This window comes from Electrophorus electricus, chromosome 2 (assembly GCF_013358815.1).
Source record: "Electrophorus electricus isolate fEleEle1 chromosome 2, fEleEle1.pri, whole genome shotgun sequence".
In the NCBI taxonomy this organism is placed as follows: domain Eukaryota; kingdom Metazoa; phylum Chordata; class Actinopteri; order Gymnotiformes; family Gymnotidae; genus Electrophorus; species Electrophorus electricus.
This window is the reverse complement of record NC_049536.1, coordinates 20,447,157-20,463,851: the sequence shown is the minus strand read 5'-3', so window position 1 is coordinate 20,463,851 and position 16,695 is coordinate 20,447,157. Positions and strand designations below refer to the sequence as shown.

Below are 16,695 nucleotides of genomic sequence, written 5' to 3'. Positions count from 1 at the left end.
TGGGTGCCTTCTCACACTGAACTGAACTATAGGCTGAGTTCTCTTTAAGCACACAGTGTAACTGCAACAGGTACAGTGCCTGAAACCTAGGGAAAGAAAGCTGGGCACAAATCCTAAGCTTATGTTAAAATATCTTTATGTTAAAGTATCCTTAAGTTAAAGTACCCTTATGTTAAAGTATCCTTACATTAAAATATCCTTATGTTAAAGTATCCATATATTAAAGTATCCTTATGTTAAAGTATCCATATGTTAAAGTATTCTTTCCAACTTTAATTCACATTACACACGAAAAAGAAGCAAGAGGGTGCCCTTTATTAGGCTATACTCAACGGGTTAGTGTAATGTAACAAATACACAATAACTGATTTAAATATATCATCAGTATTTTTAGTTTTATTGGTAGGATTGAAGATTGTGATTTTCACTCCCTTGTGACCTTTTTTTTTTTATAGTACTTTCTTTAGTATGCTTTTTATGTTAGATTGTACTATGTTGATTTTATTATAGTTGTTAAAGAAAGTGACCCCACATCCCTGTTAAAGAGAGCAGCCGGAATACTTCGCTTGGGGTCTCATTATGTCGAACCGACGTCCACAGCGCTGCACCAGCAACTTGTGGTTTGCGGCAAAGAGACGCGCTCGTTGTATGGCGCGCGTCCACGTCAATCACGCTCAGAGGCTGCGGAGCCTCCTGCCTACTCCCGCACCCGCACAGGCGGAGGGAAGCCGTGCACGTCCGCGCCGCGCGATGCTGCTCGGCTCATAACGTTCTGCTCACCTGCGAAGGCGAGAGGAGGAACGCCGACTGACTTTTTCGCAAACTCGAACGCCGTCCGACGGAGAACGAAGCAGAGAGGACGGGAGGGAAGGGGAACACGCCACAGAGCACGAGAACGACGCGAGGAGGCAGCGGGGAGTGTGGAGTAACATCAAACCATCGACCGGCGCTCCACATATTTAAGAGGATTGCGTGCTCTCCGAATAACCGCAACAACGCTTGAAGTGCGTGCTTTGCAGACGGCAACATGTCTTCGACTGGGAAAGAAAACAGTGCTGCCCAACATGCCAATTACGTGGGACCGTACCGGTTGGAAAAGACTCTCGGCAAAGGACAGACAGGTTTGTTCTGCCTCGCATATGTAGCCGAGCTGCACCTCGCCTGCTCGCGATTGCGGTTGCATTGGCGATCGCACCGCAAGAACACTATATCTCAAGTTTATGTTTCCCCAGGCTTGCTGGCTTTGCCGTACACCCGCCACTAAATGCACTTTATTTGTGACAGGTGGATAACGACGACACTTCTGTTGCTGCCTTTATTTCGGCGTTAACCTGTAAAGTGGATGTTCTGGGTAGTCTAAAGATATTTTTCGTGTTGTCTTCAACCTTCAACTTGGGTGTGTTGCGGCGTTTGGGGTCCCCAGCCCAGCCCAGGCGTGCAGCGCTCGAATGTGATCATGAATGTAAACTTGCCCTGTTATCTATCTATCCATCTATCCATCCATCTATCCATCTATCTATTTTTACATCCACATGACTGTCTGCCTCAAAAGCGGTGACCGGTCTTCGCTGCATATGAAAGCTTCTTTCCGTCATCTCGTTGCCATGCGGCGGCACGGGTGCATGTCGCTACATTCAAATAAGTGACCATCTTATACTCTTGACCTGAGGTTGGCCAAAATGAGTACATCAGCAGACAGGCTACCTGATGTGACCACAGCGGATCGTCCTCCCGGGTGGCAGCAGCCGGCAGAGACCGGCGAGAGCCGAAAGTGATGCAACACTTTGGGCTTTTGTCCCGTGCCCCCGGCGTTCCGGTGCGCTGAGAGCGTCTCGGTCCGTCTGGCTTTCCGCACTTGCTTTGGGATATTCCGTGGAGTTGGCAGAACCCGGTCTGGTACACGTATTACTCCCCTCCTCCCTCGTGAAATAGACGTAGGCTGCGTTATTTAACAGCAAAACCCAATATCAGTGTACCTTGAGTTCTCTGACTGTTGTTTCTGTGTATTGTATTGGGAACGGTCATTTAAACATGAAAACTGCATTATAACTGTGAAACTGAGCATCGTGCGTAAACCCCCAGAAGGTTACAGTCTGCAGTGGCATATTTAAAAAAAAAAAAGAAAAAAGAAAAAAAAAAAGTATATTTAGCTCACAGTAGCCAGGAATTGTGTGACTGAATGGTTTGATGTGGGTCCTGGTTTGTTAACTGGCTCCTGTACTGCTGAAGATCTGTTATTTATAGAGCAGAAGGTCTGGGCTGATCTGCCAGCCCTGTACAATGCCACGTTCATTATGTGATTAGAACACCCCCACCCGCCCCACTCACACACACTCATTCACTCACTCACACACACACACACACACACACACACACACTCACTCACCCCCCCAGCCCCCGCCCCCGCCCCAGTGGCCATGTTTATAATCTCCCATGCTAAAGTCTGGCATGTCTGTGCATTCTCTCTCTCTCTCTCTCCTCCCTCTCTCTCCTCTCTCTCTCTCTCTCTCTCTCTCTCTCTCTCTCTCTCTCTCCCTCTCTCACATGGACAGGGGCATATAGGACTAGGCATGCTGGTGTTCACTGCTAATGCCAACGAAAAGTCACTCTACTCTGAAATTATACGGTAGAAAGGGTGACAGGAATAGAGGTCAGACAGAGATGTACGGAAGAAAGGCCGGAAGCCTGGCGAGAAGGCATCCTGCGGCTCCTCTCTGACGGCTCGGCCATTAAAATAAAAAATAGAAGAACCATCTGCATGAAACAATGTGAATCTATCTATCTCTTGTTGCTAGGTAATCCTTTCAAATGAGAGAAAATGTTGGTCAGCTTTGATTGGAGTCTCTTTCAACCACGCCCGTCACAAAAAACCCCCAAAAAACCCCACAACATTTTAATATGTTGCGTGAAATTTGGGTCATACACTAACCACCTGTTGTGGTCAGAGTATGTTCCTGGGATTTCCTCTCACATATGACTGGTTTCCTTTGTTGGAGACCTGCATGAGGATGGGTTTATACAGACCTGCATGGAAGGGTCTTGGAGGATGGGTTTATACAGACCTGCATGGCAGTCTTTTAGAGGATGGGTTTATACAGACCTGCATGGAAGGGTCATGGAGGATGGGTTTATATAGACCTGCATGGCAGTCTTTTAGAGGATGGGTTTATACAGACCTGCATGGCAGTCTCTTAGAGGATGTGTTTATACAGACCTGCATGGAAGGGTCTTGGAGGATGGGTTTATATAGACCTGCATGGCAGTCTCTTGGAGGATGGGTTTATACAGACCTGCATGGCAGTCTCTTAGAGGATGGGTTTATACAGACCTGCATGGCAGTCTCTTAGAGGATGGGTTTATACAGACCTGCATGGCAGTCTCTTAGAGGATGGGTTTATACAGTGGCTATGGCTTTGCAGAGCAAGCCAAACAGAATCCTATGGGCTTTTTTCAAAGGCAACCCTGTCTGCCTCTCTCTTGCGTGGTTATTTTGCTTCCCCCAGTAGTTTATTTACACTGCTAAGACAGAGCGATAACTTTAACCACAGAAGAAGCATTGCTGGAGAAAACATTTGTTAATGCTATTGATGGTGTTTGTGAAAATAAGATATATTATATGCTAGTTGTGTTCAGCATCTGCTGGACTCTCTCACTATGTTGCAAACTCTCAGGCGCGAGACTAGGGCTATTATAATTTTCCTTCACCCCCGAGGCCTGTACCTACAAACCGCTGACTTGCAGACAAAAGCAGCAGATTTCCTGTGATCACACCGAACGGTCCAGTTCCGAATAGCTGGTGAATAACAAACTAACTCAACTAACTTATGCATAATGCTGAGCCAAAACATTTTGGTAATATAAAATACGAAAAACATATATGTTCTTTGGCATGATGCTGGATACACGGAACTTGATTTCAAATTACATGGCAAAAAAAAATCTTATTTGTGGGGTCATTTTGGCCTATGGAAGTGTATTTAAGTATCAGGCTGTCTATCATAAAGTTTTACTTAAGGTAACCTTAATGTAATGTGAATGTAAAGTGATTTTGTGGTCTCTGAAAGCCAGCACCTGAAATGATCTAGAAGCATAGCTATTGATTTAGCTACATGGCTCAACAGCGAGGATTTTCTCTGGTGAATTGATGTTTGACTACATGAGCAGGTAACAGACTGGGTAATTTAACCGAGTACTCAGTCTAAAGAGTGATTTTAGACAACAGCTCATGCAAAAAAAAAAAAAGTCCCGACTTTATAGAATTGTTATATGTTTGGATTGTGTTTCTGTGGATTTCTGTGTTTATTTTTTGCATTGTTGCCCCAAAGATAATAGCTTGCCTTTCCAAAACCCAAGTAAAACCGATTTACAGGATTTGTGCTCACTGGGGCGTTGAGCTTTAAATGCCCACCACAGTACGTCGAGGCAGCTTTAATTGGACTGTGAGTAATAACTGCCCATCAGTAAGTCAGATCAATGGAAACTCTTCCAGCTGTTGGGGTGGGGGGAATCCATAGCATTTAATTTGGGATTGGATGATGATGGATGGGCGGGGAAAGGAATCGGCACGCTCCGGAGGTTCCAGACGCTCGTGCGAGCTTATCCGGAACATCCAGACCAGGCAGATTTGTTTATCAGATCGCAGTTCATTCGAGTGGAAAGTCCCTCTGCTCCCTGTCATGTTTGTTTGCAGTAAGCAGTAAACGAGTGCGGAGTGTTGAGAGTCCTGGCATAGCTGTGGCCTGTGGCAGTCAGGTGACCCGAGCTGAGCGCCAGCAGTGAAAAAGGCCGCGCGGTAAATAGGGACGCGCCTGCCGAGGTAGGTGGCCAGGGTGACCCTGGCCCTGCGTGTGCTTGCTGGTCTGCGGTGCCTGGCTAGTTTTACAGAGGTGGTCAGCTTTAGTTGAAAACCGATCCGCTTGGGCTCCGGGTTAGAGCTGAACCAAACATCAGCTACCGCCCTGGCGAAGGCTACCCACCCTGGCGCTGGGTGGAGTCTACCACCCTGTGAACAGAGGCACTTCTGTGTTAGGGGCTTGTTGGTCCTGCCCCACCAGATGTCACTGTGGAGCAGTGCATGTCATGATCAATAATTCAGTGTAATAAGTAATAGCTATTGTTTCCTAGCTACAATTCATACTACGGGTCCTAAATTTGACAGCAATAGCTTGATCTTCCAGTACCAGTTGCAGAGCTTCTCTTAGCAGCGTATGTTTGGTGAGCATGGAGCAGCCTAGTTGGGTTCATCGGGGTGGGGCGGGGGCAGTGAGTTGAAAGCACCATGCTCATGCTTAATGTACTTCGAATGATGACCTGGGGAGCATGGTCGTGTTTGGACCCTGCTGAGATCAACCAATAGATAAATAATGAAATAGCGTGCATCGAGATCTTTCTGTTTTTGTGTTGTTGGCAACCACCCAACGTAAGGCCCCTGCATTCATAAGCAAGACGAAATCACGAATGAAGTTGTCAAATGAAATACAAGTTAAATGTCGTACCTTGGTATTAGAGTCGTGCGAGACTGAATGCCGTTATCGATGACGTCACGGGTCTGCCTTGCTTCGATTCGCCATCTCCAGCGTTTGTTCGGACTCTGGGGTGTTTGTGTTCGGGTTCATTGATTAAGTCTGACTGTTTGCTGCTTGGCTGAGGCGGGTGTTGGCCACGCAGCGCTGCTGTGTTCCGCCAAGCGCCCCAGGCTTTGTGTGGCGGTGAGATAGATGGACGTGCTTCCTTTCTGTCCTTCCCTGTCCAGCGGTACAGACCGTCCCCTTAGAGATCACGATATGTATAAAAACAGAAAAAGCAGAGAGAGAGAGAGTGAGAGAGAGAGTGTGTGTATATATAAATGTGTGTGTTCTGCAATTAATAAGAACAAATCTGTTGATGCAGAACTGCTGCTCTCATAAAATGTCCATTAAAGGCAAAGTTTTTGCTATGGATCCCTGGACAACACACATTAGTTTTGCCTGCCCACGTGCGCATGCTACCGGACGGATTGGACGAGTTGGGTTTGTAATGCTTGGCTGTTGCCTGACTCACTGCCATCGTGCCTTTGACTGTAAAGGGGATATGTTTTCGACAGGACCCCGGTGGCGGAGCTTTGGAGATTGGACTGAAGTGGGCTGCGGAAGCTCGTTCTCCCCAGCCACAACACCCTCCTAGTTCTGCTTAAGGGGTGCTGGTCCGTAGAAAAAGGCCTTTTTATGCAGTATTTGGACTTAGTTCAGTGGAGACTTTGATCATCTATTTCCATCTCATGCATGAATGCATAAACACACACACACACACACACACACACACTTCTTTCTCAGTCTCTCATAATAAGAGATCATAGAGTTTCGTTTTTATATTATGTTTTTATTTATTATTTTGAAATCTTTGTGCCAGCCACGTAATGTACTGGGGCGTTATTTTTGTTCCGCATACCAATCTCATGTCCTTTCCTTATAAATAATGTGGGGGAAAAGCTCTCATGGCAAACTCTTCCAACACTGGCTGTCAGGTCTGTGAGCAGAAGCAGATTCTTGAAGGATCCGACTTTTATTTATTTTATATATACATATCTAAAAAATTTTATTAAAAAAAAAAATACAACATGGAATGCACGCGTCGATCGCAAAGGCACAGACACAATTGTCGGCCAGTGGGGCCCGGCGAAGAGCCGCGGTGCAGTGAGGATGGATTGATATGGCGTTCCCGTGCCACGGGAGTGCTCTTCACACTGGGGTTAATGGACTGGCTAATGCGGTGGGAACATTTGGGGCCGTGCCGTCTCCCAGCTCCGCAAGGCCGACCGCGAGAGGAGCTGCAGTCTGCGGCACCGATCGGTGTCCGTTTCTGTTGCCTTTAAGACGATCGCTGAGTTTACATTCATTTTCGCGTGTGAGTTAAAACGGTGTAATCCCGGCACCGTGTCTCCGGATGCGTGACCCCGTGGAGCGTTCTGTTAGTGCTTTTGGCTGTTTCTGCTCAGTAGAAAAGTTCCTGATTAACTTCATCTCCTGTTATACGAGCCAACGTCATAAACCAACATTTGTATCTCATGAATAAATAAAGAAGCTTTGCAGCCATCCCTGTGGGGAGGGCCTTTGACCTGAGCTGGTACAGCAGCAGCAGTATCTTAGAGGGAGCCCAGTGCACCATGGGTAGACCTGGGCGTGGACACTCCCAGGAGCGCTCTGATCACTTCTGATCAATCAAATGGTTTCTCCACCCATGGTGTTCTGTGCATCTTCATGCATCTGAACGTCTTTATAGACTGTCTATGTTTGCGGACCTGTGAGCTTGTACTTTCTGATCTGTGGTGTCAGTGCATGTTATTGTCATGTCTTTTTTATTTTTTTTAATTTTTTTATTTATTTATTTTTTTTGGCACAGGTTCATTCTTGCTGCTGACGGATTGGCCGTTGTAAGACTCTTCCCTTAACAGCGTGGCGCCACAGGTTAGGAGAAGCTACCAAAGATAACGCCTGTTTGATTATACTACGTGATCGGTAGGCTGCAGCGTTTACCGCGAGCGTTATAGCAGCGTCATTGCGAGAGGATCACTGAATGCGATGTTATGCAGATAGACGCAGGGAGAAGACGACGGGGAGATGGAGGAGTTATTGTAAGGGCACCACCGCCACAGGTCTCGGAAGTCCCTGACTTCACTGTCGTCTGAGTTGTGCCAGTTGCATCTACTTTTAGACTTTGTCTCTCCATCTTTTCAAACTCGAAGGCAATTTCCATCTTGGATTTTCTTGACTTGTCTTGAACAAAATATCCCAGGAGCATTTTGACCTCGTCCTCAAGATGAACATGTTTGTAACGTTTGGGGGTAAAATGACCCATCCATGTCTAACGTACAACCGTTTTTTTTTTTTTGTTTTTACACACAATTCCAAAAAGCTCATTTGTTGATGATTATCCATTGCTAATGTGTAGCTCCGTTTCCATGGCAACCGTCGCGCCTTCATGTGGCGTGCGTGTGTATGCCACTTACCATGAATCTGTGGACTGGTGGATTTAGAATTGCGTCTCTACAGCCATTTTGACCTCAGGGCTGTAAGCTGGGCGTGCGCGCGTGCGTATACATGTGTGCGTTTTCTCCTTGGTCTGTTTGTAATAGGGTGTGACATTGTGGCTGTCGTCCCTAACTGACTGGAATGGAGCGATACACTAAGGTTTTTAATAATTTCATGCAGGGTGATTAGATCTCACTGACTGCTAATGGAATTTACCCAGCTGAGCAAGCTACGTTCCTCTGCATAAAAAGGGCCATTCAATTAACATTCCCCCTCTCTTTCTTTCTCCTTCACTCTTTCTCGCTCCCTCTGTTTTTCGCACCCCCCCCTTCCAAAAATGGACCATACTGCCCTGTCCACCACCACTGCCGCTCTGTGCACCATCACAAGGATCCTGTATAGCTGTGTACTCTGTGTATTAGATTGTAACCAACAGTACCAGCCTTCCACACACACACACACACACACACACACACACACACACAGACATCGATTCCTGCTTGCTGATAAATTATGGTAGCAAAATACTGAGATCATGTTCATCAAAGCAGGAACAAATGTGTGTTTAGTTGGAAGATTGGAGATAATGTACCTTGCAGTGCCTTTAATCATGGAAGTTTTCAGCGCACACGTGCCAGAGCAGCACATTCTTGCAGCTGAGTGCTGATTTTCGGCGTCCTTGACTGATCCGATGTGTTAATGAAGTTGTTGTTGTTTTTGTTGTTGTTGTTGTTTTTCAAAAAAAGTTATTAAAACCTGCTGCAGAAAAGTGACAGCTAACTGTAAGCTGATCAATCGAGGAAAATCACTTTTACGTTTTCAAGTCCAAATGAGTACACTAGATTGGTCCCCTGTTTGAAATGTTTTGTTGTTGTTGTTGTTGTGTTTTTTGTTTGTTTGTTTTTGTTTTGTGAGAAATGATTCGGTTACCTAGGTTTTGCCCCGCCCCGAGAACAATGTTAATTTGGCACTTCTGGGACTGACCAAAATGAATTTTTTTTTGTTAGTAATAAATTAGCGATTAACATAATGGTTATTAACGTACTGGCTTATCAGTACGTAATGTGTCTTACATTAGAAATCTCTTGAGCTCAGATTCCAGTCTGTCCCAGGTCTGCAGGTTGCTGACACAGAGCAAGACGGAGCAGGACGCTCGGGCAGCGACATCCCGGTGAAGGGCACTGGTGACGGTCCCTGCCTAAGACAGTTCGCACCATGGCTCTAGGCTCCGTGAGCTGAGCACCACAGCCTTTCACGAGACAGGCTAAATAAATCAAGCCAGACCTTTTAATTAAGTCTAGTGTGTTTCAGAGACGTGACGGCGTGTTTCCCCAGATCTCCCAGAGGTATGTGGATGACAGGAGTGAAACCTCCTGCCGGGACACATTTACAAAATTACGCCAGCTGGTCTGATCACCTAGAGAGCTGAACTTTAGGGAATGCCATTACACCTCAGCCTCTCTCTCTCTCTCTCTCTCTCTCTCTCTCTCTCTCTCTCTCTCTCTCTCACTCTCTCTCACTCACTCACACACACACACACACACACAGGATTGTATGTTCCGTGATGTCCATTGCTGACTTTAGCAGCGGTCGTTTTGCGCTGGTGAACGCTCGCCGTACGGATGTGCTTATTATCCGGCTGTGGCGGAGCCTTTAGCGCTGCTGCCAAGTCTTACTTTGCTGCAGGCGTCTGAAACCGAGCAACTCTTGGCCTTCTGAAGATCAGGGGAGGACCTCCGGCCGCTCTCCGGCTCTCCCAGAGGGCATGGCCGGTGCCCCAGGCCTCCGAAAGTGCGGCGTGGAGGGGGCGGAGGCAGAGGTCGCCGTGCCTCTTGGTGCAGCGCGGCCGCCGGTGCCCCTGGAAGAGACAGAGTGGTGCGGCTTTACACAGCCGTGCTCCGGGCCGCATCGAGACCCCTCCACGAGCCGTGGCGGTGGGTTTCACGTGCGGCCGAGCCTTCGCTTCCCCTCCCCTGCAGCGCTCATTACACGGCCTGTGAGCCACTGAATATCAGGCCTCCTTAACGACTGAAAATTTACCAGACGCTGCTATACTCAGGCAAGTTCTTTATTTTATATTCTAACAATGGATGTTTTTCTTCCTTCCCTGCAATGCAAGACTGCCCCCCCCCCCCCCCCCCCCCCCCCCCCCCCCCCCCCCCCCCCCGTTCATGCAAAGTAAAATTCTCCGTTTCCTTTTCAAAATGAATAAAACTGCAGCAATTTCTGCCCAGCCCTGTGAGGCCCCTGGATTGCCGCGATCTCCCAGAGGCCACAGGAAGCCCCTCCTGAGAGCTCGTCCAGAGCTCGAGGAGATGGAGAGCATCCACCTGTGTCTCTGTCCTTTCATTAGAGTCCCTCCAAGGAGCGCTGAGATTTATGGCCTGCAGTGGAGGGACCGCGCCCGGCTGGCGTGGTCTCTGTTGCACACGCTTTGCTCGATTATTGCCTCTAACCACGTGGTTTCTCGGCGAGTGCTTTCGCGTGCAGTCCCAGTTTTGATGCCCGCACCCTCGGCCTGAGCGCATAACGTGCTTTTTAAAAACAACAATTTAATCATAATTGTCTGGCGAACTCTTTCGAATTGTGTGGGGCTGTGTCCCTGGGGTCTGCGTAGCTGTGGGCTTGCGTTTGTGCCGACCGGATCTTGGGATGTGGAGCTGGCATACGAACATTTTGTTCACAAGCCAATCGGATATGCTAGTATTGACTGAGCAGTGACACTCTTCTCCAGAGAATCCCCAGTGGGGTGAACTCTCTTCACGGCCGTGCCTCGTGCAGCGCATTCCTGGGAGCTTTCCATCTCTGCTGCCCTCCCTGGAAGGGTCAGGCAAGAGGTTGCGAGTGAAGTGTTGGGGGTCAGTGACCTTCCTCTTTCCTCTCTCCATCCACTCACTGCACAGCTCTGTGTCGGTAAGAAAGATCTGATCTCGGGGTGAGGATCTGAGAAGATCCTCTAGTCCTCAGATTTGCTCGGGGCTGTAGTCTGAGGTGGAGTTAAGGAGCACTGACCCTTTCTTTGATACTGTTCGGCGTTCCTTCATTCTGTTTTTAGGAGCTGGTGTTGGTGGTTAATTTTCCACTAATTTATAATCTACATTAGGTACAAGCACCACAAGGAGAAGCATAAAATGAATTGTTCCTTTTACTGGTAACTTTTATTAATCCCAGCAGGCAGAGAAAATCCTCACTATGAATGTGTGAGTGTGAAACTTGTGTAAGTGTATTTGTGTATTTGCCTTTCTGCTTTTGCGTGTGCGATGTGTTTAAGGGGACCATGGTGAGATGAATCCATAGCATAGCTAGCCTGCGCTATGTGTCATTATGGAGAATGGAGTGTGCTAGACTGTACCTACTGAGATCCTGCTGAGATGCTGAGTACCTACTGAGCCAAGAGCAAATCACGTTTCTCTCTCTCTCCCCAAACTCTCTCACACACACACATGGGCTGTTCAGTTAATTGTAGATTAATTGAAATTGCGCTTTTGGCCTCCACAGAAGGTGAACGTGAAAGGCATTAACGCATTTAATTTTGGAGCACGCCCACAGCAGCGCAGCTCATCAAGCGCATGCAGGACTTCCCCTCTGACCAATCATGAGCATCCAGGACCTCTCCTCTGACCAATCAGACACAGGCATGCCGAACGTTCCAGAAGTGGTCTTGCATATTAACAAAGCTGAGTGTGGTTAGTGTAAACTGAACTAATGACAACCAATCCCTAGTAATATAATCACGATGCCTCTCGGCACAATTCCGTGCTTCCCTCACATACCCACACATACATACACATGCTTTCCTTGAAGAATTCTGTTCCGGTGACACGCACTCAGAGAGATGGGCCAGTCAGGTTTTGCGGCTTTGTGCACACACACGACTTGCACTCTTCCTTCTTCGGTTTTCTGCCAAGACGTGTTTGGCTTTAAATAGAAAGATCTTTCCATGTGCCTCCGGTTTCTATGGAGACTGCCATGAGAATGTGCGTGTTTGTATGATCCAGTCATGGCTACCAGGAAAACAATGTCCACGGCACAGAGCCCTTTCTCTCTTTCTCTACTCCAGTACTACTGGTCAATTAATTTGAAGGGCTTTTCACATATTATGTGGACACAAAGGTTAGGCAAGCTTTGCACACACACAGATATGCAGACAAACACACATTCCTGTTTGTCCTAACCTGTTCCTGGCACACAGTTTTGCATGATGGTGTTGTCTTCTCTCACCTAAGGGTCGTCTCCCCCCCCAGTCAGGGTTCTCCTAACCTCAGTGTCCCCTCAGTATCTGTATGCACATGGCTGATTTTCTCCTAAAGCGTGAAGAAAGCCGGGACTCCTCTAATTTATGGTGCATACATTAGGGGAGGCTGAGCTATGCTCACATACATTAGGAGAGATGGCTCTCGGCTACTTGGCTCAGCCTCTCCTAATGTGCACACGTGCCTGCCACTTTGAGTGCAGGCCGGTCGGGGCTGACCTCAGATCAGCGCGGTGGCCTTTCGCGGTGTGGCCGGAGCTCCAGGCTTTCTCCGGCCTGCACTGATGGGCCGGTAAGAGCGAGAGCGCGCATTTCCACCCTGGCTTTGATCTAGCAGCCCTTTCTAATCATTCACTTTCTCTAAATCAGACAGGGAAGGAGGTAGAGAGAGAGCGAGACCGAGGAGGAGAGAGGGGATGGAGAGAGTGAGTTAGGGAGGGAGAGAGAGAGAGAGAGAGAGAGAGCAACCCGTCCTCCCTGGTTTGCGCTGTCCGGGTCACAAACCGACACACCTGTGGAGGGAGTGTGGGTGAGGAGGAGGTAAGCTGAGAGAATGAGGAGACAGACAGAGGAGAAAAAGGGAAGAAAGGAGGAGGATGGAGGGAGAGACGGAGAGGGCAGAAGGAGTGTGGATAACGGACCAACCTCCTTTCCTCCTAGTGTCCTAGCTCTCTCTTTCTGTCACACACACACACACACACACACCCTCCTCTGCTCCCTGTCGGTACATGAGGACTCTTAAGATGACCCAGGCTCACAGATGCACGTTTCCTGCTTGGTTATAACGGCGGCTCCACACCAGCGTATGCGCGTGGACCACATGCAGCACCCCGGCCGAGCGGGTCGAGGCGATGTGTAGCCGTGCGCGTGGTCAGTCGCGGTCAGCTCCTTCCCTCCCAGCCCTCCGGTACTTCCTACGGGGGTCGGCTCAGGCTGAGGCAGCCTGCAGCTGATGGGATTCGCGCTGTTACCACTTCCTCAAAAAAAAAAAAAAAAAAAAAAAAAAAAAAAGAATTTGTGCATGTGTCAGCTACTGGTGCTGGTAAAGATGATGTGTGTGTGTGTGTTGAGGAGACCTCATTTACTTGGCTACTATTCTTAGCTCATCATTTATTTATGCTTGCATGTCTGCACATGCGTTTATATGCAGACTGTGAGACTGATACACTGCTCTCAAGGGGAAACAGAGCATAGGGCACCTCAGAGGGTTTGTGTGTGTGTGTGTGTTACGGGATGAGGGTTGAAGGGAAGGCACCTTCAGGCAGTGTTGTGATTGAGGCCAGGCTGACGTTTCTGATAATACTGTGGATAATTAAAACGGTGCACGTGCGCACACACACACACACACACGCGCGCAGCATAACCTGTGGTCATGCTCTTTTCAGTCAATGTTGCCTTATAATTGATGAACAGTCAGGAACCAGCTGTCTGTGCAGGGCCGATCCACACTGAGCCCCTGATCACATGACGAGCTTCTTGCTGGGGGTGCGATAAGGCCACCAGGAGTATTTAAAACAGATCGATAAATACAAGAACATTAGAACAAGCAATAATGTACAAACGAGTAAAAAACACAGACGTGTTTAGTGGGGTTAAATAACTCAAGCTGAATTCCCAGTGGGGTATTTCTTTTGATTCAATAGAATATCCCACTGAAAAAATAGTTCTGAGTAACCACTTAGCCTACTGGAGTTCTGTATATTCCAGAAAATTATTCCAAATATGAGACTCAAAATGGAAAAGGAAATGGAATTATGAGAACAAACCAATTCTACGGATGAAAAAGAAAAACTATATCAAGAGATTTGATGAATGCACACATGTCTGTGTGGGTGTGTGGGTGCATTTGTGAGTGTGGGTGTAGGTGCGTGTGTGTGGGTGTGTGGGTGCATTTGTGAGTGTGGGTGTAGGTGTGTGGGTGTAGGTGTGTGTGTGGGTGCATTTGTGAGTGTGGGTGTAGGTGTGTGGGTGCATTTGTGAGTGTGGGTGTAGGTGCGTGTGTGTGGGTGGGTGTGTGGGTGTAGGTGCGTGGGTGTAGGTGCGTGGGTGTGGGTGTGTGGGTGTAGGTGCGTGGGTGTGGGTGTGTGGGTGGGTGTAGGTGCATGTGTGGGTGGGTGCGTGCGTGTGTGTGGGTGGGTGTAGGTGCGTGTGGGTGTGCGTGTGTGTGGGTGTGTGTGGGTGTGTGGGTGGGTGTGTGGGTAGGTTTGTATGGGGGTTGGGGTCTACAGTAGGCCTTGTAAATGAGAAGGACTTTCCTAACTGGGAGAAAGCTGCATTCGTCTGGGGGCCCGGAGTGGCTGGCCAGCTTTCGCGCACAATTCCAGTAAAGAATGAGGAAGACGCTGTCTGTTTTTGGGAGCGTGTGCTAGAGGACGAAGGCTTCCATGTAGACGGCAGGCTTAAGTTGCAGATCTCCATGATCTTGAGCAGATACAGACGACCTTTCTGCAGGCTGTTCTAATGTGGAGAGTGAAGTCAGCTTTGTGAAGGAAGCTACGAAGGATCTAACTGAGCTGCTTGTACTTTTCCCCACGTGTGGTTCATCAGTTTAGATGCAGCGAGACTTCTGGGAAGCCACAGTTTCAATAGGAGGTCTGTTCAGGGATATTAGAAAACACAGACACACACACGCGCACGCGCAGACACACACACACACACACACACACTCACACTCTCTCACACACACACTCACTCTCTCACACACACACACATACACACCCACCCACACACACACACACACACACACACCCACCCACACACACACACACACACACACACACTCACACTCTCTCACACACACACACACTCACACTCTCTCACACACACATACACACACACACACAACCTTTGGAGTGCACGGTTCCAAAGAAGGCTGTAATATTGATGATTGCCTCCAACTTCTGTGATGTGCATTGGTATCCCGCAGGTATCCCGCAGGTTTACTCTATCCATATTAATGAAGACACCTCATTGGCTGGCACCCTCACTAATTAGTGTTAAGGAAGAGGAACACCCTGCCGCCTTTCCCTGCCAGGGAAAATTGTTATCTTGTGCCTGGCGCTACACTGCACAGCTGAGAATCAAACCTGAACGGTAGCGCCACAGTGTGCACATGGAACGCTCGCAGGGACGCAGTGGTGCTGTCTACCGAGCGGATCCGTGAACCCAGAGCTAGTTCAGACGGGCGGCTTGGACAAGTGTGCTTCTCCTGCCTCTGTGCCAGCTGTGTGGGGTAAGGTAAGGTAACACGTCCTCAGTAAAACGAGGGGTCCCGTGCGGGCCGGCGGTAAGGGCCTTCGGCCGAGGGGAGCATGTCGGGCTTTCCGGTTTACGGAGTGAGCCCGACTGTCGCCTCCTCCCAAGGAGATCTGCTCCTGCACCCGGCGTGTTCCCTCCAGCCCTGTCTAAGCCTTAACTAACGAGCAGGGAGGTGTGAAGCAGGGAGGAGTGCACCACAGACCGAGCGCTCCAGCCCCAGGTGGGGCGAGGGGCACCTGCTGGTGAGAAGCAGGTGGTGGTTGGGGGTGGGTGGGGTCATGGCAGGCGGTGCAGGGATGGTAGCTGTGGACTGGGACCTGTGATTGAGGTTAGTGTGGAGGACGAGAAAAGGGGGAAAAGACAGAGAAATGGAGAGAGCGTGTTAGTGTGCTGAGTGTATGTTTGATTAGCTGTGGGTATGTGTGAAGAAGAGAGGGATGAATAGAAAGAGTGGGGGAAGGAAAGAGAGGGAGAGAGAGAGAGGGAGAAAGTGGGGAATATGGAGTGGGGGCTGGTATCGTGACTAATGTGTGTTTGTGAGGCCTCCCTTGGCAACAGGGAGAGAGAGAGAGAGTGTGTGTGTGTGTGAGAGTGAGCGTGTGTGAGTGAGCGTGTGTGTGTGTGTGAGTGAGCGTGTGTGTGTGTGTGAGTGAGCGTGTGTGTGTGTGTGAGTGAGCGTGTGTGTGTGTGTGAGTGAGCGTGTGTGTGTGTGTGAGTGAGCGTGTGTGTGTGTGAGTGAGCGTGTGTGTGTGTGTGAGTGAGCGTGTGTGTGTGTGTGAGTGAGCGTGTGTGTGTGTGTGAGTGAGCGTGTGTGTGTGTGTGAGTGAGCGTGTGTGTGTGTGTGAGTGAGCGTGTGTGTGTGTGTGAGTGAGCGTGTGTGTGTGTGTGAGTGAGCGTGTGTGTGTGTGTGAGTGAGCGTGTGTGTGTGAGTGAGCGTGTGTGTGTGTGTGAGTGAGCGTGTGTGTGTGTGTGTGTGGGGTCGATGGGCAGGCAGGTGTTTGCTGAGCAGAGGTCCCATGGGTCAGCTAGCGCACCACGGCTGGCCGCTCCCACACAAGCAGGGTGGGGGGTGTTTGTTTGACAGAGAAAATGAGCCAGTGGTTTTGGCAGACTTGGTGAGTGGGTTAATGATGGAGGCAGGAATAAAGCTCTGGGGCTCTGCGAGGGCTTAGTCACTGT

At 48.9% G+C, this 16,695-nt stretch overlaps 1 protein-coding gene across 1 annotated transcript in view; it reads left to right on the top strand.

Moving 5' to 3' along the window:
• The first annotated feature begins 745 nt into the window (after positions 1-745).
• Positions 746-16,695, top strand: part of brsk2a (BR serine/threonine kinase 2a) — a 111,042-nt gene continuing 95,092 nt past the window's right edge. Inside the window, exon 1 of the mRNA XM_035534611.1 lies at positions 746-1,121. Coding sequence (XP_035390504.1) covers positions 1,028-1,121 — 94 coding nt within the window. The 5' untranslated portion in view covers positions 746-1,027. The remainder of the gene's footprint in view (positions 1,122-16,695) is intronic.